The following is a 23,882-nucleotide window of genomic DNA, read 5'->3' on the forward strand; positions in this document are numbered from 1 at the left end:
GTTCTCTGTTCTGTCGTCCACTCCACCCCCTCACTCAGTGCAGCCTTCCATCTCCTTAAAATGATATCTTGCATGCTCCTATTACTCCAGTAATATGCCCTAGACTTCCTGGTCTTGTATAGAGTGAGTGTTGCTCCATATTATACAGCATGCGGTAACAGCTCAACCCTGCAAGCACTTGCATAGCTACTAAAGTTGTTACTATATTATAAGAAAGTAATTTAAAAGCAAGTATGTTTTTGCTTGAATGAAGGAAACTAGGTTTTCATTTCTTGAAAGGCTCTCCACTGTCTACGAGTTATTAATGCTGTCATTGTTATCTGTCAACCATACAGAAAAGCTAACTGAATGCCAAACATTATACTTATGTTAAATGTTTGAAACTCAGCATTGTAGCTAGAAGGTATTAGGCATTGCGTAACTAACTCCTCATATTTAATTTAACTCCAGTACACTACTTTCAGCCACCTAATATTTCTAATATTTCTTATATTGGCTCTTCCCTTACAGAACAGTTTCCACAGTTAGCTTCACCCACAAGATGCTAAACACTTGAGAATAAATGTTTCAAATTAAATGTACGTACCATCAGAAAGAATCAATTACTTTTACTAATATAGGCAACAAACACTCCACAAAGCTAATGTGGATATAGCCTTAAGCTTTTAATCTACTGTAAAGGTAGTGTACACTTGCAGGGACAACTGGCTTGACCCCCCCCCCCCCTCACAGTGTAGACTTCGTTCCAAGCTATACCACTAGGTGGCAGCATTACTTCTAAATCAATCACCAGTTGCTTTTAGGTCTTTCTGAGCATTTTTAAAATAAATCAAACTCAAAGGTTGCGACTGTTACTCCTTATTGGAAACGACTTAAAAAGTTTTGAGTGGGGAAACCAATTGGAGCAAAAACTACACATTTGCTAATAACAACCAAACCCAGGGACACAGAAGTTATTTACAAACAGTAAAAGTGCTGCGAACTACCATACCTTAAGTAACCTGGCTGACTGATTTTCCTGGGCTAGTTCCATCTGGTCTTGTGCAGCCCGCTCCTTTCACCCTCGCTATCACTCACGCTCCCCTACCCTGCCCCCATTCCCACCCACCCCTGATTCAATTTCCTTTATTGTTAGCAGCACCTCCTCCAACCATTTCACTAGCCAATCATACAACGCAACACACCCACATCTCTTTAAATCCCCACCCCCTTAGTACTCACACTCTTACACCATTCCTATAGTCTTTCATCACCCTCTGAACTAACAATCTCATCTCTCACACTACTCTAATTACTAATATGCATACTATTCTTAATGTACTACTACTTCTCCTTTCAACTACATTACTCTTTCTCTCAGTTCTCACATGCTATCAAAGCACTTATTCACACTAAATCATCCACACACACTTTATCTCCAAACCACAACACATCTACCTTTATTTACATTTCCCCCTCCCTTTCTAACGTCACCATTATTGCCACACAGATTAAAATACTTCCTTACACCTAAACAGGATGTTGACCACAAAAACAAATATCCACACATGCACCCATTCTCTCCAATAATCAATTTCATATTATCCAACCTGTTACTATCAGGAGACATCCACCCCAACCCAGGACCTAACAATTCTCCACAAAATACTTTCAATACCACTACCAACTCTGTGCTCTCTTGCATTACTAACACTATTCCCCAAAAAAGACTCACCATCTCATCTATAAATATTCAAAGTATAGTTAGAAACACCAACACACTTCATGCTTGGATCACTCAGCATAACCCAAACATACTTGCTTTGTGTGAAACCTGGTTAAAACCAAGTATTTCTGATTCTGAAATTCTTCCCTCTAGCTACAACATCCTCAGGCATGACAGACTTACAAAAAGAGGAGGGGGAGTCGCAATCATGTATTCTAAACTGCCTGTCTGTCACTCCCATCTATTTTCCCATATCTGACTTTCTCCCAGCTGAGATAATTTTAGCTGACTTTAAACTAAGCCACCATAAAAAAAACTTGCCATTGCATCAATTTATATCCCTCCTGGAAATAATGTCCCCATTTTAGAACACTTTCTATCCTGGATATCTAAAACTATCCCTTATGAAACCATCATACTAGGAGATGTCAATATTGTCTGGCTGCAGATCAATCAAGAATCACCTTCTACTTCTCTCAACCTGCATGGATTCACACAGCTCATCTCTTCCCCTACCCACCTTCATAAATTTTCCTCTACTGGTTCACGTATTGACTGGATACTAGTATCTCACCCCCAACATTACCATAATCCAACCACTCTACCAGACACATTAGGTGACCACCTACCTTCACTAGTTCACAGAAACTCTGAACACCTGCATAAAGCACAACAATATAAGGTGACCCGTGATCTATCTAGCTCTTTTCCCGACTCACTAAATCACCTCCTCTCTACTATAAACTGGTCCTTTCTCTCTAATCTCACTCTCGATGAAGCAGTCCTACACTTCAACAACACCTTTCTATCCATCCTTAACTCCCTTGCCCACACTTGGAAAACTTGCACCAAATTCAGATATGCCCCGTGGCTAACTAAAACTACCCTTACACTCATAAAGACCAGAGATAAAGCTTGGAAAGGCAATAATACTTCTTCCAACTTTATCTCTTATAAGGAAATTAGAAATAAAGCTAAGAAACAAATACATCTTGATAAAAAAAAACATTACCAATCCTCACTTAATCCCTACTGTAAACCTAAAAAATTATGGAACTCTATCAATAAACTTCTCTCACCTGGTACTCCTACCCCACCCACACCTTATTCTGACAAGACTCCTCTGGAAACAGCAACCCTCCTTAATAAGTCTTTCATTGAAACCATTGAAAACTTAACTGTAACTAACTTCTCCACCCACACCTCTTTCAATCCATCTACATCTTCATCCACCTCTGATTCACCTCTCTCACACTCATTCTCACTATCACCTGTTCCCACTTCTTTTATCAAGTTGCTCTTAACTAAATTAAAAGCTGGTTCACCATCAGCTGATAACCTTCCTCCATTATTCCTTAAACATGCAGTTACATCTCTAGCTTACCCCATATCTATCCTGATTAATAGATCCATAAAAGAAGGCAAAGTCCCTGAAATTTTGAAAACATTTTTGTAGTACCTCTTCATAAAGGAGGAAACTCCACTGAGCCAACCAATTTCAGACCAATTGCCATACTGTCTCCTATCTCCAAAATACTGGAAAAGTGTATCCATAAGCAAGTACTTAATCATCTGCTACAAGAAAACCTACTCACACCAACTCAACATGGCTTCCGCCCCACACATAGCACAGCTACCACTCTTGTATAATTTACTAACATTGCTCAAATCATGGATAATAGCAAAATAGCATCAGCCCTCTTTTCTGGACCTGCCAAAAGCATTCAACACTGTATCTCATACCATACTTCACCATAAACTCTCCAACCTAGGCTTCTCAAACTCCACCACCTTCTGGTTCTGTGATTACCTCACTAACAGACACCAGGCTGTTAGATGGAACTCTTCCTACTCCCCTTTTCTAGCAGTTAGGACAGGGGTCACACAAGGATCAATATTGGGCCCTCTCCTCTTCAATGTATTCACCAATGACCTTTTCTCATCCTGCCCCCAATCCAATCTTATTCAGTATGCTGATGACTCAACCATCAACTCTGCTGTCAACATAGAAAACCTTCAATCCCTTACACAAAACTCACTCCACTCAGTTGAAAACTGGTTACAATCCAACCATCTCCTGCTAAATGCGAGCAAAACTAGGCTACTAGTTTTCCTACCTAAAAATCTGGAACATGCAAAACAGAACTTTTCCGTAACATCCCTTAATGGAACTACAATTTCTGCTGAAACCCAAACAAAACTCCTTGGAGCACTAATTGATGATGAACTTAAATTCAACCATCATATTCATAGCTCAATAAAAACACAAAAAACTAGGTCTGCTTTACCGTATCTTTCCTGTGCATCCAGGCCATCCCTTGCCCAATCCCTACTTCTACCATCCCTACTCTATGCAATCCCATCACTGCTTCTCATTAAAGGCTTTACATTGGCCTGAATTTTCCAACTTACTGCCTCAATCCCAACTCATAGCCCACAATATACTAAACAATCCTAAATCCTGCCCATCCCTTGCAAATTCTGACACTTTATACTCCTCAACGCCTACTAAGAAGTACTAATCAATACTTTCTTGAAGTTCATAGGCCAAACAAAACCTTTAGGAAAATACTCTATTGTCACTGTTGCAAAAAATTGGAACACACTCCCTTTAGCCCTTAAGACTACGTAAAGACAAAAATGCCTTCAAGAAACAGCTTAAATCTTTTTTTCCTATCAAATTGGATATGTTCATGCTCTAAACTAATACCCAAGAAACATTCAGGGATGCCTTCCCCATCGGTATTCTTATAAACCAGTCTATTCAAGAAGGCTATGTACCCCAAATCTGGAAGAAAGCATATATTATTCCCCTCCACAAAGGTGGAAACAATAATAACATCTCCAACTTTAGACCTATTGCCATCCTATCCCCCATCTCTAAACTACTTGAGAAATTTATTCATATTCAATTTCTACCCCACCTCATCAACAATCACCTACTTACTCCCACACAGCATGGATTCAGACCTGGTCACAGCACTACTACTGCTCTACTCTCCTTCCTTGTAACCATAAATAAAGCACGTGACTAACTGCATCGTTTCCACACTCCTCTTGGATCTTTCCAGGGCTTTCGATACTATCTCTCACTTTCTCCTTCTGACTAAACTCTCTAATCTACAACTCTCACCCAATTCTATTAACTGGTTTACTAGCTACCTTTCCAATAGGCAACAAGCCGTCAAATGGAAGAAATCCACTTCCTTATTTCTTAATACTGCCACTGGTGTACCCCAAGGTTCTATATTAGGTCCCTTACTGTTTAACATTTTCATCAATGACTTCCACCGCACTATTCCTAATGCTAAAATCATCCAATATGCAGACGATTCAACAATTATCTGTGCTGCTAACTCCATTCCAACCCTGATACAGTTAACACAAGATGCCTTCTCTACCACCGAACAATGGATGCTAGATAATCATCTAGCTCTTAATCCATCAAAAACTAAACTCATGATATTCACCCCATCCAAAACCTTAACTATCAACATAAATTCATTCTCCATAACCAGTCACAACAATACTACCTTTGAAATTGTTCCCAGTGCTAAACTATTAGGCGTTCTTATTGATAATCAGCTTAAATTTGACACCCATATACAAAGTAACATTAAAAAAAACTCACCAGAAACTTGGCATGTTCTATCGCCATATTCGCTTCCTCACCCCATCCACTAGATTCCTCCTTGCTTCCACATATCTCATCCCTTCCCTCCTTTATGGTGCCCCACTCTTTACCAATCTACAGTCCTCTACCAAAGCAAAACTCTCCTCCTGCTACAATAAAATCGCCAAATTCATCACTGGCCACAGATCCTCCTCTCATCACTGCACTGCTCTTCACAAGCTAAATTGGCTAGAACTTCCCAATTACCTCATCTACACTCAACTAACTCATGCCCACAAGCTCATATTCAAGCCCTCCCTCTGCCCTTCTCTCGCCTCAACCTTCACTATTCACATACCCAGCCGACCCCTGAGAACCAACACTCCGAACTTAATTAAACTCCACAAACCAACCCGTCCAGCAGGCAAACTCCTACTCTCTTTTTCCCTAGCCCATCTCTGGAACTCCCTCCCACCTCATATTCGTAGCACCTGGAGTCTCCCCTCCTTTAAAACTCTCCTTCACTCACACTTACAAACACTGTGGGAATGCTCATGTTCCCATCCTGCTGAACTTTCCCAGCCACTATCGTATCCCTTAGCCAATAACCAGATCACCTCTGCAGGAACTTACATAAATAAACACTTACATTTAATTATGTGTACATACCTTCACACTATTGTCTTAAACTAAATATCTATCTTAGTGATTATAGTGACTTAAAAAAAACAATTTGTTTTGTAAACTGATGTGAATTGTTACATATTGGTTATGCTTTACCTTCTATTTCTGCTTTGATTTACTTTGGCTTAAATGTACTCTCCTTGCATTTTACTATGTTTGTATATATTGTATTTCACTATGTTTTTTATTGTATCCATGGAGCTTTTCTCCCCAGGACTCCATTGAAAACAGGCTCATTCGGCCCAATGGACCATCCTGGCAACCAAACTTCAAATAAATAAATAAATAAAATAAAATAACCTAACTTAACTGCATCACTTCTAGCTCTCTCTCTTACTACTACCTATACATTTTTGTCAGTCATATTCCATACTAGTTAGCTCATGTTACACTGAATTCCCATAAACCCTTAATACTGTTTATTTATTAACTTCCAAAGTTCACACAACTTTATCTGTATATTTACTTACTTCATGCCTAGTACCTTGGTTCAACAATGTAGTGACCTTAGTCTTACCATATTTCTGCTTAGTTTCTTGTCATACTACGTGAACATTTCCATATATGTATAGTATTGTATTTCCATCCATTCTGTATATTCCTTTATTGCATGTTATGTAATTACTTCAGAAGTATGTAAACTTAAAATGCGATCTGTGTTTATCTTTGTTCTTACTATTTGTTTACTTTTTTTTTTTTTTTTTTGGGAGCTTTTCTCCTCGGGTCTCTGCTGAAAAAGGGCTTCTAAGAACCCGGACAGACTAACCCGGTTAACAAATGTAAAAATAAATAAATAAATATGGCTTGTTAATGGAAGGGGCAATAGATAAACATATGTTTGAATATTTAGACAATAGTAAACCCAGGGTACCCTCCATTTTTGGGATTCCCAAGGTGCATAAGAATCTAATTGATCCACCCTTGCATCCCACAGTGGTGGCTGAAGGTTCAGTGATATCCCCCTTGCTAGATTTTTAGATGTGAAACTTAAAAGCTTTGTAATGAAAGGTACTACTTTTTTGAAGGATTCATGGGATTTTTTGAGGAATGTGAAAAGATTTATTCACTGAAAATATAATATTACGACAGATATAGTGGACCTATTTGGGTCTATACCATGAACAATGCCTTGAGTGGTTTGAGGAAGCTCTAAGGTAGTCTGAGCTCTTGACAGAATGAGCTTTATGTATTTTACAATTAATATAAATGGTTTTGAAAAATAATTATTTTCAAGGTGAATTTTTCCAACAAACAAGTGGGGTAGCTATGGGGGCAAGGTGTGCCCCAATATATGTGAACCTAGTTTTGTCAATATGGGAGGAAAAATATGTTACCAGTCAATATCGAAACGGTTGGGTACTACATAAATGTTTCCTTGATGATATATGTATATTTTGGACTGATACAAGAGAGAAATTTAAATAAGTTTTCCAAAACATCGTTAATTCCACTGACTTTTTGTGGTTTACTTATGAGATCAAATTGAGATAAACTATCTTCATGTTACTATATACAAGGATTCAGGCACATTTAGATCTAAAATATTTAGAAAGAATACATATTCTAATTCATTTCTTTACTATACCAGTGCCCACCTCTTTCATCAAAAGAAAAGCATCATAAAAGGACAATTTGTAAGAATTAGCAGGATGATTTCGGAGGAAAATTAGTTTTTTAATGAGTGTGAATACCTAATGAAAATGTTTCTGGAGGGGGTAATTCAGAAGAATTGATTTTAGGTATTCGCTAAAAGGTAGTGAAGGACAGGAAAGACAAGTTTAAACCAATATTGGGAATAGACCATGTGACCCCCATGTGTTGATGACACTAGACATGTTCTTCCTGGTAATAAAATAGAACATATTCCTGGTTATGAATGTGCTTTTGTGTCTGATTTTAGTGTTGACTCTGGTATTATTTAAAACAATTATTGAAAAGGAATGGGCGAAATTTGCTGATTTATCGGACCTCAGTTTGATTTTTAAAAAGCCTTTGAAATGTATTTTTAGAAAGGGTAGGAACATCAAATATCTATTGGAATCTCACATTAATAACAGGAACAATGGAAAGAAAAGGGGCACATTTAAATGTGGAATGTGCACCCAGTGTCCACATATTAGTAACATCAATAAGAATATACATATAGTCAAGGGACAGGTATGTGATAAGTAAAACATACAATACTTGTGATAGTTATGGGGTGATTTATATGGCTATTTGTGTGACTTGTACTGCATTTTATACTGGGAAAACTGAACGGAAGTCGAGAAGGATTTACTAACACAAGAACACTACTCAGAACAAAAATCAAAATAATGCCTTCTTCAAGCATAGTTTGAACTGTATTCTAGCCAAGTTTCATTTTTTTTGTATTAGAAGAGATATTGAAAGATATAAAGGGTAGCATGTGGGAAACAAAAACTGAATACAGGGGAAATGTACTGGCAAATAGTTTTGGAGGCCAATAAATACCCTGGTCTTAATAATGTGGTTTCCTTAGCCCCAGTACTGAAGCTTAGAGCAGCTAGATTATAGTAGGGTTTTAGTTAATTTGGGAAAAATCCCTTCAGGAAAAACTCAGTTCCCACTAATTATCACATTGATGGGAACCCACTGAACACTGAAGGAGTTATAAGAGATCTGGGGACAGGTTGACAATAACCTCTCCTTCGACCACCACACTGTCACTGTGGTCAGAAAGTCCTTCTATGTGGCTCATCTCATTACCAAGGGTTTTGCATCCAGGAAGAAAGAGGTCATCATCTCTCTCTCTACTCTTCCCTCATTAGACCAATTGAGTATAATGTCCCATTTGGCATGTATCTCACTAGACACCTGCAACAGCTGGAGAGGCCACAAATTTCCCTCATGAAGAGGATCCTAGGCCTTAAACATATGTCCTACATGGACAGACTCAAAAAAACTTCAGCTATTCTCTGTCTCATATCGTCTACTAAGAGGTGATCTCTGCTTGACTTACAAAGTCATGTCTGACCCAGCTCTGTCAGAAATGCTACATCTAACGAAATCCCAATCCCTGTGCACCAAACGCTCCAGAGACCTCAACCTCAACCTCATTACCACAATCAAGAGAACATGCTGGAGGAACAGGTTCATAACTCAGAGACTGCCCATGCTCTGGAACATGCTTCCCATAGATGTCAAGTAGAGCACCTCACTGGCCCTCCAAGAAAGATTTTGATGAGTGGATGGGAATTAGAAAGTTCACCCCAGGGATGACTCCAGTAGCTCTACTTGACAGAGGCACTGGGAACTAATGTTGGGCAGCACAATGCCAGGGCACTTCTATGGGCTAGGCCTGTAAAGGCGCCAGAACCATTAGCCTAGTACACACCTATGAACTTATGATTTCTGAGTTTATTTTTTAGTTTTACATTTTGTCCACTAGATAGCACCATAGGTAGGTAGGTACTAGGCTAAGCGTAGCCAAAAAGGTACCCTGGCTTTCGCCACCCAAGAAAATTATTTACCTGTGCCCCTGTCAACCAGAGCCACATAAGTGATCCCGGGGGTGAATTTCCTATTTCCCATCCAATCATCAAGATTTTTCTTGAAGAGTGCTAATGAGGAGCTCGGTTTGACATAGATAGGTAGTTTGTTCCAGAGTATGGGAAGTCTCTGGGACAGGAATCTATCCCTCCAGCATGTTCTGTTTATGGTAGTGACAAGGTTTATGTTCCTAGAGCATGTAGCTGGGAGGGATTGGGATTTCTAAGTGGAGCATGTCCAACAGCTTTGGGTTTGACATAGCTTTGTACGTTAGACAGAGATTGCCTCAGAGTAGGCGATATGCGACGGAGTAAAGCTGGAGTTTTTTTAGATGGTCTGCGTAGTGCATCTGTTTGAGGCCAGTAATCCTCTTTGTGATGTATTTCTGCGGCCTTTCCAGTTGTTGTAGTTGTCTTGTGAGATACATACCAAAAGAGGCATTGTACTCTATAATGGGTATAATGAGTGACGAGTAGAGGGGAACAGTGACCTCCTTTTTCCTGGATGAGAAACCTTTTGTGATGGTGTGCCATGTAGAAGGATTTCCTAACTACTGTGACGATGTGATTATCAAAGGAGAGACTACTGTCCACCTGTGTCCCAAGGTCTCATCACACTTTCGGTGTTAAGTAGACTACCGCCTATGTGGTAGTTCATGGGTACAGAGTTTTTACCAAAAGGGATGACAATGCACTTTTTGCCATTGAGCTTGAGGCCATGGCTTTGACACCAGGCACCTGTCTCAGTGAGGCCCTTTTGTAGGATGTCCACATTAAGAGTTTCAATTATGGCTCCTAGTTTGCAGTCATCTGTGAACTTCGTTAGCCAAAGACCCTCTGTGTTGGCCTGTACTTCAGAGAAGTAGATGCCAAACAGGAGAGGACCTAGGACTGAACCCTGTGGTACTCCACTTGTCACTGGTCTGAAGTCGGCTATGGAGTCTTTACTTTCACAGTGTGGGTTCTGTCAGTGAGCCAGTAGGCAACCCATCTTGTGAAATAGGGATTTATGCCTAGTTGAGTGAGTTTATCTATAATTAAAGAGTGGGGGATGGTGCTGAAAGCCTTGGCGAGATCTAGATAGGCTGTGTGACCCACCTTACCCTCATCTACGGCTTTGGTGGCTGCTTCAAAGAAGTCTATCAGGTTTAGGAGACATTATCTCCCTTTTACAAACCTGAACTGGTAGAAAATTCCCTTGGTTATATATAATGTATTTTATTTAAAGTTTAAATATATATTCTATCTTTAGAAAAGCTTTACTATTTAGTTTAATATTTACTAAAAAGTTAGAATTGCTGTTTTATACTGATAGTAAAATGTTTTTATATTGGTATACAATATTTCACATTGATACTATGTTTAATACACTTGAATTTTAATGGTTGATTGTTTTACTAGAAGGAGGGATTCATTGGAAGGTTTATGTTAATGGGATGGTTAAATAGTTTTGATAGGAATGTGTTTTTTTCATCTGAAGAAGTCTACAGTTGGACAAAAAACATGTTGAATCGTTAAAGTGTTTGATGTACGTATTGTGTTTTATGACTGTTCTGAGACCTTGATTAAAGTTATTTTAACATCTGTCGTGGCCCTTTCATCAGTGCTTTTTCTTTGGTTATTGGTCACTTTGAGCACTGGTACTCCAGTGCTCCAGTTTTCTTTGGTTTACCAGCTATGTCAGTTAACAAAAGACTCATTCTATACCCTGCTCTCTGTTAAGTCAATACGAATAAGTTGACTGGTATATGCTGAACAGAACTCATCCAATACAGTAACTGCAATATCTCACTAGCAACTTCTGAAAAGACAACTCACCTCAACCAATTTTCCGTCCATCTAACCTGCTAGGAGTGCACACTATGCCCTTTCACTTCCCACACGACTCTCCTACAAGCATGTTGCCAAACAATTTACAGAAGGAAGTTTGTTCTGTTCCCTTTATCTGCTCCATCTGTGAGACGTTCATCCAATGGAAAGAACAAGTAAGTACTTAAACCATCAATTAATCTACAAAGGAACCCCTCTTAGGATTATATTTTTTCAACTCCAAATTGGTATATTCTGCACTTATGGGTATGTTTGCTGCACATTGTCATACGTCATAACATTGTGAAAGAGCCTATAAAGATAAGTGGTGAGAATAATAATGTTTATTCTTACTGAGAGTTAATCCTGTGTAAACCTAAATTGCAAATTAAAACTACTATACCACAGAAATTCATTTATGATGACAGTAAAGGTTTTACGATTCTTAACTACACATGATCACAATATCCAAAAGAAAACATTCACTACTAAAATTAACTGTATGCAATTGCTCTGGAATACGATGAATAATTATCAGTGGTCTCATTAGTAGCTGCTCCAAAGAATGTTATGTCTTCAGCTAGGTGGATCCTTTTTACCCTTTATACATAACGGTTAAGAAGGGGGGGGTGAGAGTATAATACCTTAATGGGGACTTCAACAGACAGAAAAAACAACAGATGCAAAACTAACACAAAAGTACACACAGAAACAGTAAAGCAACATCACACAAACTGTATTCTGCAGAAGGCATTTCTGTTTGATAACTCTCATCACTGTCACACATATTGGACTTTGCATTTATCTTCATTTACATATAATCTCACTGCAGTCTGCTCTGTATTTTTGCATGATACTTCTATAATTATTTTAATATACACTGAATGGGAGAATAATATTGAACAAAGTTATGTTAACTGTTTACCGGGTTTCAGTTTTTGTCAAATGCAGTAGTAAGCTGACTGAACTAGTGGTAAGACTGGATTACTCGGTGAAGAGGAGAAGGTAAACACTTGCACCACACCACACTCATCACATAGTCCCTCAAAACCTACACTACCAAAACACACACAGAAACACAACACACACACCTACATTCATGGAGGCTTTCAAAAAAAATCTTCCCAAGCAACAGGGACCTCCAAAGCAGAAATGCAAGCAGCCCCCCCCCAACACAACCCAAATGACACATAGCCCACAAACTCAGTATGCCACTCAACCACAGCCCATAAGGCATAACAATGTACCCAACACTCTAGTTATAGGTGACTCTATAGTCAAGCACACTGATGTTCCACTCACCAGGCTAAACAAGGAGAAAGTTGCTGTCAGCTGCCTGTCAGGTGCCAGGATCTGCCACATAATGCATGCACTCAGGTCACTCCACAACAAGTACAAATATGACTCTGTCATTGTCCATGTTGGTGTGAATGACCTGAGACGTACCTCCCTGGACTACATGAAAAGAGACATGGAGGAGCTATCCGATCTTATAGCCCAGGCAGGTATGAACCTAGCCCTGAGTAGCATCCTGCCATCACCCAGAATGATACCACAGTACAAGGGCAAAATGACTGACTTCAACAATTGGCTAAGCTTTTGGTGTCATTCTAAGGAGATCCAGTATCTGTCTGCCTGGGATGACATGATTGACAAACCACGATGCTTTGCAGAGATGGCCTGCACCTGTCGCCCTTGGGATTCCGGATACTGGCTAAGGCTCTTGCCACCCCTATAGTGCCTTTTTTAGGCAAGATTAAATGACAAATTCACCACCGTAAATCTAAAAAAGAAAAAGTGCTGAAACACGGAGCGGAGACTCAAACAAAGAATATAATAGTTTTCATTAATCCACATAATACGAACACGGACACCACCATAACAGGTACAAGCAAGCAAAATATGAGGGTAATGCTACTTAATGCTAGAAGTCTAAAGCTCAAAATGCACTCACTTGAGGCACTCCTTAAAATGGAGAACACAGACATCTGTGCAGTGACAGAGACCTGGTTCAAGGCTCCAGAGAGCACCCTTGCATTACCAGGTTATAATTCATACCACACCTTTCGGCCACCTAACCTGGACCGAAGCACTAAAGGTGGAGGCGTGTCCATATTCATTAAGGATATCCACACCTCCAGGCTAGTTGCTCAGCATAATGCATCCGAGATTATCCAAGTGCAACTGACTCTGGGCAAGACCGCAATCCACACTGTAGCTTCCTACAGATCCCCCAGCATGCCCCAGGATTCCCACTCCTCATTTCTTGATACAACCTAACACCCTAATAATGGGCAATTTCAACTACCCCACCATTAACTGGGAAAACTACTCATGTACCAACTCTTGTACTCAACGGTTTCTGGAATTCATAAATTCCAATGCCTTGGATCAACTTATCCACACCCCCACCAAGGGCAGCAATATCCTAGACATGGTCATTACCAACATGGACAACCGGTGTTCCACACCAGAGGTCAATTCCTTGTTGGTCAGTTCCGACCACAAGCAAATCACCCTAGACATTCACATCCCACCCCCACCCCCATTAGGAAAACCACCGTAAAAAATTTCTCCAAAGCCAACTTCACACTTAAGACAGAAGTGGCAAACTTCACGACACCATGCTGACGGACAACAGAGGTACGACTGCTGAATCCTATACAATTGCACTTTATAAGCACTTACACAAGTGCATGGATCATGCAATCCCCAACAGAACCAAGATGCTATCCTCCAAAAAAAGGAAGCCAATCTGGTGGTCCCCTGCTATAAACAAACTCTAAAACAGAAGAAAGAAACTGTTGCAAAAAAGGAGTAAAATCCATGATTGGAGGAACTCCGTGGTCAGCCTCAGTAAGAAGCTGAGATCCCCCATAAAATCCTCCAAAGCTAGTTATGAAAACAAAATCTCCACTGATTCTAAAGACAACCACAAAGCATTCTACAGCTATGTCAAGAATCTCAATGGCAACACTAAGATCTGCTCTGAGTTGCAGCACAATGGCACTAAATATACAGAACAAACTGATATTGCCAACATCCTGGCAGATAGGTTCAGTTCTAACTTTACCCCTCTCTCATCCCCTAAAGGGCCCATCTCTATACTGGAAGAATGCAAAGTTCCTGTAATCACGGCTGCACAGTAAAAAACCACACTCTCCAAAGCCAAGAACACAGCATCCATGGGACCTGACAACCCATCCCAGGCTACGTTCTACATGAACTACAGAACGTACTGGCACCCCACCTAAGTACCATGTTCAATCATAGCCTCACCTCAGGCTTTGTGCCCACTGAATGCCGGACAGCAACGGTTATCCCACTCCACAAAGGGGAAGCCACCACGGACCTAGGGAACTATCGCCCCATTAGCCTGACGAGCCTGGTCTGCAAGGCTATGGAACGTATCACCACTGAACTTATAAAGAATGACATTGGTAATCTCCAAACTCTGGACCCTACCCAGTTTGGGTTTGTAAAAGGTAGATCATGTCTCCTAAACCTGACAGACTTCTTTGAAGCGGTCACCAAAGCCATAGATGAGGGTAAGGTGGTTCACACAGCCTATCTAGATTGCGCCAAGGCTTTCGACACCATCCCCCACTCTGGAATTATAGATAAACTCACTAAACTAGGTATAAATCCCTATGTCACAAGATGGTTTGCCAACTGGCTCACTGACAGAACCCACACTGTGAAAGTAGCAGACTAAATCCAACTTCAGACCAGTGACAAGTGGAGTACCACAGGGTTCAGTCCTAGGTCCTCTCCTGTTTGGTATCTACTTCTCTGAAGTACAGGCCAACACAGAAGGTCTTTGGCTAACAAAAGTTTGCAGACGACTGCAAACTAGGAGCCATAATCAAAACTCCTAACGATGTGGACATCCTACAAAAGGGCCTCACTGAGACAGATGCCTGGTGTCAAAGCCATGGCCTCAAGCTCAATGCCAAAAAGTGCAATGTCATCCCTTTTGGTAAAAACTCTGTTCCCATGAACTACCACATAGGCGGTAGTCTAACACCGAAAGTGTGATAAGAGACCTTGGGACACAGGTGGAGAGTAGTCTCTCCTTTGATAATCACATCGCCACAGAACTCAGGAAATCCTTCTACGTGGCACACCTCATCACAAAAGGTTTCCCATCCAGGAAAAAAGAGGTAATTGTTTCCCTCTACTCATCACTCATTAGAACCATTATAGAGTACAACGTCCCTTTTGGTATGTACCTCACAAGACATCTACAACAACTGGAAAGGCTGCAGAAACACCTCACAAAGAGGATTACCTGCTCAAACAGATGCCCTACGCAGACCGTCTCAAAAAACTCCAGCTTTACTCCATCGCATATCACCTACTCACTCAGAGGTGATCTCTGCCTAACATACAAAGCTATGTCAAACCCAGAGCTGTTGGACATGGTCCACTTAAAGAAATCCCAATCCCTCCGAAATACACACTTTAGGGACCTAAACCTTTCACCACAATAAACAGAACATGCTGGAGGGATAGATTCCTGTCCCAGAGACTTCCCATATTCTGGAACAAACTACCTATCTATATCAAACAAAGCCCCTCATTAGCACTCAAGAAAAATCTTGATGATTGGATGGGAGATAGGAAATTCACCCATGGGATCACTTCTGTTGCTCTGCTTGACAGAGGCACAGGAAAATAATTTTCTTGGGTGGCAAAAGCCATGGTACCTTTTGGCTAGGCTTATATAGTCCCCTAGGGCCAATAGCCTAGTACCTACCTATGAACCTAAGACTCCCTGAGCCAGCCCAGGTCCATTTCAAGGATGACTCAGAGAAGTCTAAAAATGTGGCGTAGTGAAAATGCCATCAATTCAATTTCATATTATGTGGGAATGATGCTAAAGGTTTGAAAAAACTAATGAACATTGGTGCTCTCCTGTAAACAGTGAAGTACCATGCCAAATATTGGTCATTTCAAGTGTGTGTGTATGTTGTGGGGTGGAGTTAGACTGGTTCCACACACAATAACATATACCTTTGTTTGTTTAGGGAGGCCACACAGCACTTTGACATTTAGGGAAGACTCAAGGACTTCTACGTATTCTGAGGAATGCAAAGTGCGGCAGTCTAATAACCTGTGCAACACAGAACAAAGTTCAAATTTTAAAGTTGGTTAAAGGGGGAAGTAAGAGGTAGACTATGTCTGACTAAGTTGTGCTTTGCAAGTAATAACCATATTCATACGCAAACACACACACACACAGACAGATTTCCTGCATAGTAGTGGTATAAAACCCATACCTGAGAATGCTGGAAAAGACCTCAGATCTGGCTTCAGAAGTTGGACATGACTAATATTCAAAACTAGAGAGCTGGATCATCATTTATCATTCACATACTTCACTTAGAAAATGTGCACTTTGGCAACAGAAGCCCTAAATATTAGGGAGTGTTTATGACGCTTTTTTAACTCTGGCGACGGAGATTTCTGTAAGATTATAAACAAACCTGAAAGATGCAGCTGAACATCTTCAAAGTCTCAATGAATAGGATAAAATAACTCACATTATCGTCACATTTCTTTCTGCTTTTCTCCTTGGACTCCTGCTTTTCTGGATCTTCTGAAACAACTTCCATTCTCTCTTCTTCCTCTCCTGCAGTACGACTATCATCAGTAGTGGATGCAGTGTTTAACTGTCCCTCTTCCTCCTGTTCACAATGATTTTTTTTATCAACTGCATTATCATTTTCTTCTGCTACTAAAGCAACTGCTTCAGGTTCTGAGTTTATGGAGGACTTTGCAAAGAATGTTCCAGAAAGGAGAGGTTTTATTTTGCAGACTGGTAACCCATACAGACCGTTATAAAATGAGCTAGGGAAGCCAAAACTATCTGTTGCAGCTCTAACTGGTCCTCCACTGGGGTATACATGAATAACAGATCCAAATCCTACAGAAAAACACAAATAAATAATCGAGTTGTACCCTAGTCTAAACAACCGCAACAATTAATTGTAAAACAGCATTATGAAAAGAGTATGATTGACTAATAAAGTATCTGCTATTTTCCTCTCTTGAAGTTAAAAAATGTAAAAGTATAACACTAATAAAGGACAGTAACAAGTAAATACATTTCAGATTCAACAGTTCACTTAAAACAGTAATATGAAAAGAAACTAAAAAAACGTTGAAGACAGTTAAAAACATTTAATAAAGTATCTGCTATTTTCCTCTCCGGAAGTTAAAAAAATATAAGTATAACACTAATAAAATTACAGTAAAATGTCAATACATTTCAGATTCAACAATTCACTTAAAACAGTAATATGAAAAACTAAAAAATGTTGAAGACAGTTAAAAACATTTAATAAATTAGTGGTTTCATCTAATATCATACAGACTTCTCTTCAGATCAAAAACGTATTTACTTATTTGAATTTGCACTAATTCCACTGGACCTATTTCAGCCTCAGCCCAGGTAAACACAATACATACATACACTATAATACATATGGAATGAATGATAAAATGCAATATACACACACATGTGCAAAGCGAATATCAGAGTTGGCATTAGGGGATAAAGGCAACAGATAAATTATATTACACCCAGAGTGAATGACAAGACACATTATATACAGAGTAGAAATCAGAGGTAGATTTCTGAAAGAATCACAGTAAAAAATAGAGAGTAAAGTATGTACAGGGACAGAGGGAGAGAGCAGTTGCATTTTCCTAGAGTCTTAAAATATGCTTTTATTTTTGATCGAAGGAATGATCTTTAAGAAAAGGGAGAGATTCCCATAGTTTGGAAACATGGAGTTTGAAGGCATGGTCTGTGCGGTGAAGCCTAGATTGGGGGAAAGGAGAAATAATGAGTGGTTAAGTTTTTAAATAGTACTACAATCATTTTTATATAATTATAATCACAGGGCGGACGCAGTGGTTAGCATTGCCGCCTCACAGCAAGAGGTTTTCCAGTTCGATCCGCGGCTGGGGTGACTTGTGTGTGGAGTCTGCATGTCCTCCCCGTGGTCGCATGGGTTTCCTCCGGGTGCTCCGGTTTTCTCCCACATCCCAAAGGATTGGACAGTCTAAATTGGTCCTAAGCGTGAGTGCATGTGTGTGTGTGCCTTCTGTGGAAGGTTGGGCGCCAGGCTGGCAATTCAACACCATAAAAACTCCACTGCCAATCATGAGGGGACAGGTGATCCACTGTGGCGACCCCTAACTGGGAAAAGCCGGAAGAAGATAATCACATGACCACATTTTATCCATGATTAAGTAAGAGTAAAAATTATTCATATTTGGTGAATATTGGATGAAAAGTGTGTGGTTTCCACTGGTTTTGAGTTATACATTCAATTACTTGAATAAATGCAATAACAAGAAATACCTCGTTGCACTTTAAGTGGAAAAATGAAACAAAACGTGCTGCACCATTTCTACTGTTTGTATTGGATGTGGCAAGACCTGGTCTGGTTTCATGAAACAAACTATACTGATTGATTTGACAAAAGATGTCACAAAGTAGTTTGCCTAAATATTGAAGCTATGCCCTCAAATTTCTCTTCACTCTCCTTACATAGTTACTCAAGATCATTCAAGATCTCATTAAGGTGGCATCCACAAGACAAATGTAAATTTCAGTAAGTTTAATGACATTCTATTACAAGTATACAGTCATAAGTCTACTGATGATTTGGTCAACTACAATACTGCTTTGTTATTACTTAGGCTCATTACCTGCAAGATTTGATTCCGTAGCAAATGTTACTGTCAAATCCAGATCTTATGATGGCTGGAACCCTTGTGCTTTATATTCAGTTTAAAAATAAGACATGTGATCCTAGGGGATCCTTACATTGGCTTCTTACTGGAGTCATTGCTCCTTCCACTTCTTAACAAGAGTTAAACAACTGTGTAAATAAGAATTTATATGTATTTTATTCAAACCTGTTCATACTTCAAATTGGTAAAAAATTAATGAGTACCAAATTTCAATGCATTTTACTTTATGCAGTTTTCTGTATGTGCAGCTTAAATCAAGTTGTCAGAATTACTAACCACATTTTCAAGGAAACAGTTTCAGGACACCATAAGAAACAAGGTAAACAGTCAGGCAGAGGCAACTCACAGAATTCCTAACTAATGAGATTCAGACATCTTCAGATACTACTTCAGTAGTGTTCAATCCAGTGCTATGGGTTATGCAAAAAAAATAAAAAAGATATGGCCTTATGTCTCTTGTTTTTTTCCCCAATAAAGCTGCATCTACATAAAATGTTCCTGCAGGAGAAGATCTGATGAGGGAAGGTACAAGGACGACAATGGATAGATAGAGGTCCAGGGAAGTGAATAGTGTGGGAAGAAATAGCTTGTTATGGCTAGGCTTGTAAAGGCCTAGGGCCGACAGCCTAGTACCAACCTATGAATATAATAAGCTGGCAGAAAAGGTGAACTCCTAGTAATTAAGGACAAAAGGGACTACAGATCTCAGATCTACACTGAGTCTTATACAAGTGCTCAATATGTTTTATGGAATTCCTTTGGAAAGTCACACAAGAATGAATGCCAAATCCTGGGTAAAGCAAAGTCATGGAAAATGGCATCAACAGACTACAGTGCAGATCACAGTGAAATGTAATCTAAATATAAGAATGTGTTATATTGACTGTGTGTCCACAAAAGTAACCTTATCAGAAATAAATGCCTGTTTTCTGTTACATTTTCTCTAAGCAGAATTCTCTTTTTGCTCCTTTCTGCCGCATATATTAATAACCAAACTGTGCATAAGACACCCCAGTTTTCATTAACCGTAACCAACCTTCTGCTCCGGTCATTCAGATTCTGCAACTCATGCAAAGAAAAACACTTCCTGATTTCTTTTTTAAACACGAAACATCTTTTATTAAATTATCACATATGACATAGGCATACATTTATATAAACAAAAGCAAACTATATTGACATAATTGCAGTTTAAAACATTATATAGGACTTGCAATCTATCCAGTTGTCAGTCAAACATTACATAGCTCATTCAAATTCTGTCTTCTTTTACACCTCGTTCCCCCTCTGCATGTATTATTCCCCAAAAGTCCCTTTTAGTCTATGTAATTTGCTTTTACCCTTTTCTAAAGATCCCAATTCCAATTGTTTTATCCCTTACTATAAACACTACTTCTAGTACAGTTAGCTTAGACTTTGATTTCCATTTTCTAGTAATTGCTTTTTTGGCAGCCACCATAATTAGACTCAGCAAGGCCTTCATGTCCAGACAATGCCAATTCTGTATCACAGCTCAAAAACTTAAATTTCCTTAGTTACACCAATTTCCTCACTCAGGATCTCTCTCAGAGTAGTCTGCAGGGAACCTTTAAAGTCTGACAACCCATTACACTCCCAGAAAATATGTTCCCAGTTACTTCTTTCTTCCCCATCATACCTCCAACATTCACTGTCTACTAAAGGAAAAATTCTTTGCAGTCCACTCGGGGTATAAAAATACCTATTTAAACAATTCCAAGCAAAGATCCTAAACCTAGACTTTGTTGCATATTTGGAATATATACATATTTCCCCCTTGTTTCTTTGTGAATTGCTTAAACAATCTCTTTCCAATCCTTGCTAACCTCTGATTGATTCTTATAGTCATCATGCAGTGTTTTGTATGCTCTCTATTTCTTTTAACAGCAGCTTCTGTTCTAGTACTAAATGCTCTACCAGTGCTAGTAATTCTGCTTAGGATCCCCGTTTCTTTCTCTGTGCCTATACTCTTACCAATCCAGTATATCTCTAGCCTGCAGCCAAATAAATTCTTCCTTTGCCCATTCTATTACATTTCCCTCTAATTACTTGCTCCTAATACCCTAGTTCTTTTGCCAGTTTTCTCCAATAAATTCCAGCTTCCTCTTGCCCGTTCTTTGTATCCCTTATTGTAGTCATCCCTATTGACAGAATCCCCTTTCTCCATTCCCGTGTTGGCTTAGTTATTGGAATACTTTTTGCTGCTTTATGAATGTAATATTCTGCAGAGTTATTGTTGTTCTCCTTAAGGATCTGCATCTAAAAGCCCAGTCTCTCATTTCTTGAGCTCCACCCCACACCCATTTCATCATCATCCATTTCCACTTTGAATTATAGGTTTCTGCTTGTGCTATGTATACAACAGCCTTAACTGTGTAGCTCTGAAATACCCCTTCAAATCGGGTAATCCCAAACTGGCTTGTTCTACTGGAAGAATCAAGCTTATCCCACTTGACTCCTGCTGTGTTCTCCTCCCAGATAAAATCATTCATCTCTTTATTAATGCTATCCACGACTTCTCATCTGGTTGATAAAAATATGTCTGGCCTATGTACAAGACTAAAGGGACTAAACATTTTAACTGCTTGTATATTGCTATTCATACCCATGTAACAGAACTTTCAGTTCCTCAGTTTTTGTATTATCTTTTGTTAGTCTCTTCCCACATACCCTTAGCTGCCACATCAGAATCCCATCTAAATCAGACTCCCAAGTACTTAATTTTTATCAGGTCCCCATAAATATGGATATTGCTGAATCAATTTGTGTGTGGGTATATAATTTACAGCTATTTCTTTTGTTTTAACTTCATTTGATTTTATATCCTGAAAAGATATGAAGCCATCTCAAAATGTTACACAACACTGAAATGTCCTTTTCTGGTTTTATCAGGTATAAAATAAAATTAAAAGATTGATTTCAGATGGTATCATCAGGGAATGCAAATGCTTCCATGCCCTGCTCAAACTCCCAAAATGGTATTTTCTGCATTCTGCTTCCCTCTGGATCATCAGTGTTCTGTTAATGTTGTCAAAGGTTTGCCTCCCCTCCAAAACACACACTGATCCATATTGATCAATTCTGGCATCACCTTTGCCAGTCTTTTAGCCATTACAGACATACACTTATAATCATGGTTTAGGATTAAAATGGGCTTGTATGAAGCTGTATCCTGGGTCTTTACCCACTTACAGCCACCACCACTTTCTTCCAGGGTGTTGGTGCTTATCCTCCTCTTAAAATACTGTTAAACCTTTCAGATCTTTAGCAGTAAGTTTCCCTCCTGACTTCCAAACTTCCACAGGACTTTCCTGTGGATTGGTAACCTCATCTACTCCTATCCAACTGTTAGTAAGCGAGCCTCATCTACTTCTAACCTTGACATAATTAACTCTTCCATAAACATTTCCATTTGTACCTTTTCTTTATTTCCATATTTCTCTGCTTTATACAGACCTTCATAAAATTTCCAAAACATACTTCTAGTACCTCTACAAGATCTCTTGTTATCTTCCTTGAAATAGGCTCCCTAAACTTGGCAGCAACCCTTTCTACTTTCTGTTGCCCGATTCCCTGTACTACATTTTTGTGCTCTGGAATTATCAAAAAGCAGTTACTCAACAGCAGCCTTTCTAAACTCATGCATTTTAATCGAGATAATCCCTTATTTTCTGTTTAGCATTCTGCAGTTGTTCCTCTAAGTCAGTGGTGCACAACCTTTTTGTGGGGATGGCAACTACATGAATTCTTAATGCATCTAGGGGCCACCTCAAACCATAGTAAGTTGTTACGAGTTAACAATAGGTACAATTGATTGGCATTTTTACTTAAGACAGCAGTCATGGAATTGCCTTTTTTCTACATCAACTTTGCATTTAACTTTATTCTGGCTTGCAGCCATGACTTATTACAAACTCTTGCAGAAAGTTACTTCTGTTTACAGACTACAAATTATAAACAAGAAAGAACAGTGACTTCTGCTGCTAAAATTAGAGGTGTGCGCAACTACAGTCAATTAGGTAAGTAAGCACATGCTGGAAGGTTTGCATGACTGGAGTAAGGCATATAATTTTTTCACTTTTTTAAAATTTTTTGGTTACTCTCTGGGGGCCGGATGGCATTGCGTGGTAAGCTGGATTTGGCCCGCGGGCAGGATGTTGTGCACCACTGCTCTACTTGTTTTGTGAGATTCCCCCTATTTTGCAATACTTTAACATTTGTTAGTACCTCTAAATAATTCTCGTTACTTCTTAACCATCTCTCTCTCTTATTTCCACCCTATTTTTAAACTCCACTTTTATTTTATCCCACTTCCTAGCTATATTTTCAGAAGAAATTTCTATCTTCTCTAATAACTCCTGAATAATTTCCACTACCCATTTCTTAAATTCCTCTCTTTTCAACATGTAACAGGTGGGAAAAGCCAGTGTCTTATTTTTACTTTAGTTACTGGCTCGTGATATGAAAACAATTATTGGATGCATATCAAAACTTTCAATGAAATGCACATGTTCCTGTGAAATATAAAAGTTTTGCCCAGCCTACCACAGTTTTTGTATCCTGAGAATATGTAAATTCACTCTGAACTCCTACTACTGAATTCAACATCTTCCATGCCAAACATTTTCATAAATGTCTTCAAAAAATCTACCCTCTTTCATTAATTTTCCCATCAGAGTTCCACTGCTACATCTTTACTTGTGCAAATTAAATTCTAGTCCCCACCTATAAGTAATATTCCCTGCTGAAAGCTTGATTATTTCTCCCAGAATTT

The 23,882-nt window shown here is 39.2% G+C and overlaps 1 protein-coding gene across 1 annotated transcript in view; it reads right to left on the minus strand.

Moving 5' to 3' along the window:
* TRMT6 (tRNA methyltransferase 6 non-catalytic subunit) overlaps positions 1-23,882 on the minus strand; it is a 742,618-nt gene that overhangs the window by 190,076 nt on the left and 528,660 nt on the right. Inside the window, exon 9 of the mRNA XM_044056438.1 lies at positions 16,867-17,249. Within this exon, the coding sequence (XP_043912373.1) occupies positions 16,867-17,249 (383 nt within the window). The remainder of the gene's footprint in view (positions 1-16,866; positions 17,250-23,882) is intronic.

The sequence above is a fragment of the Protopterus annectens genome, chromosome 1.part2, assembly GCF_019279795.1.
Source record: "Protopterus annectens isolate FY-2018-M chromosome 1.part2, PAN1.0, whole genome shotgun sequence".
Classification (NCBI taxonomy): domain Eukaryota; kingdom Metazoa; phylum Chordata; order Ceratodontiformes; family Protopteridae; genus Protopterus; species Protopterus annectens.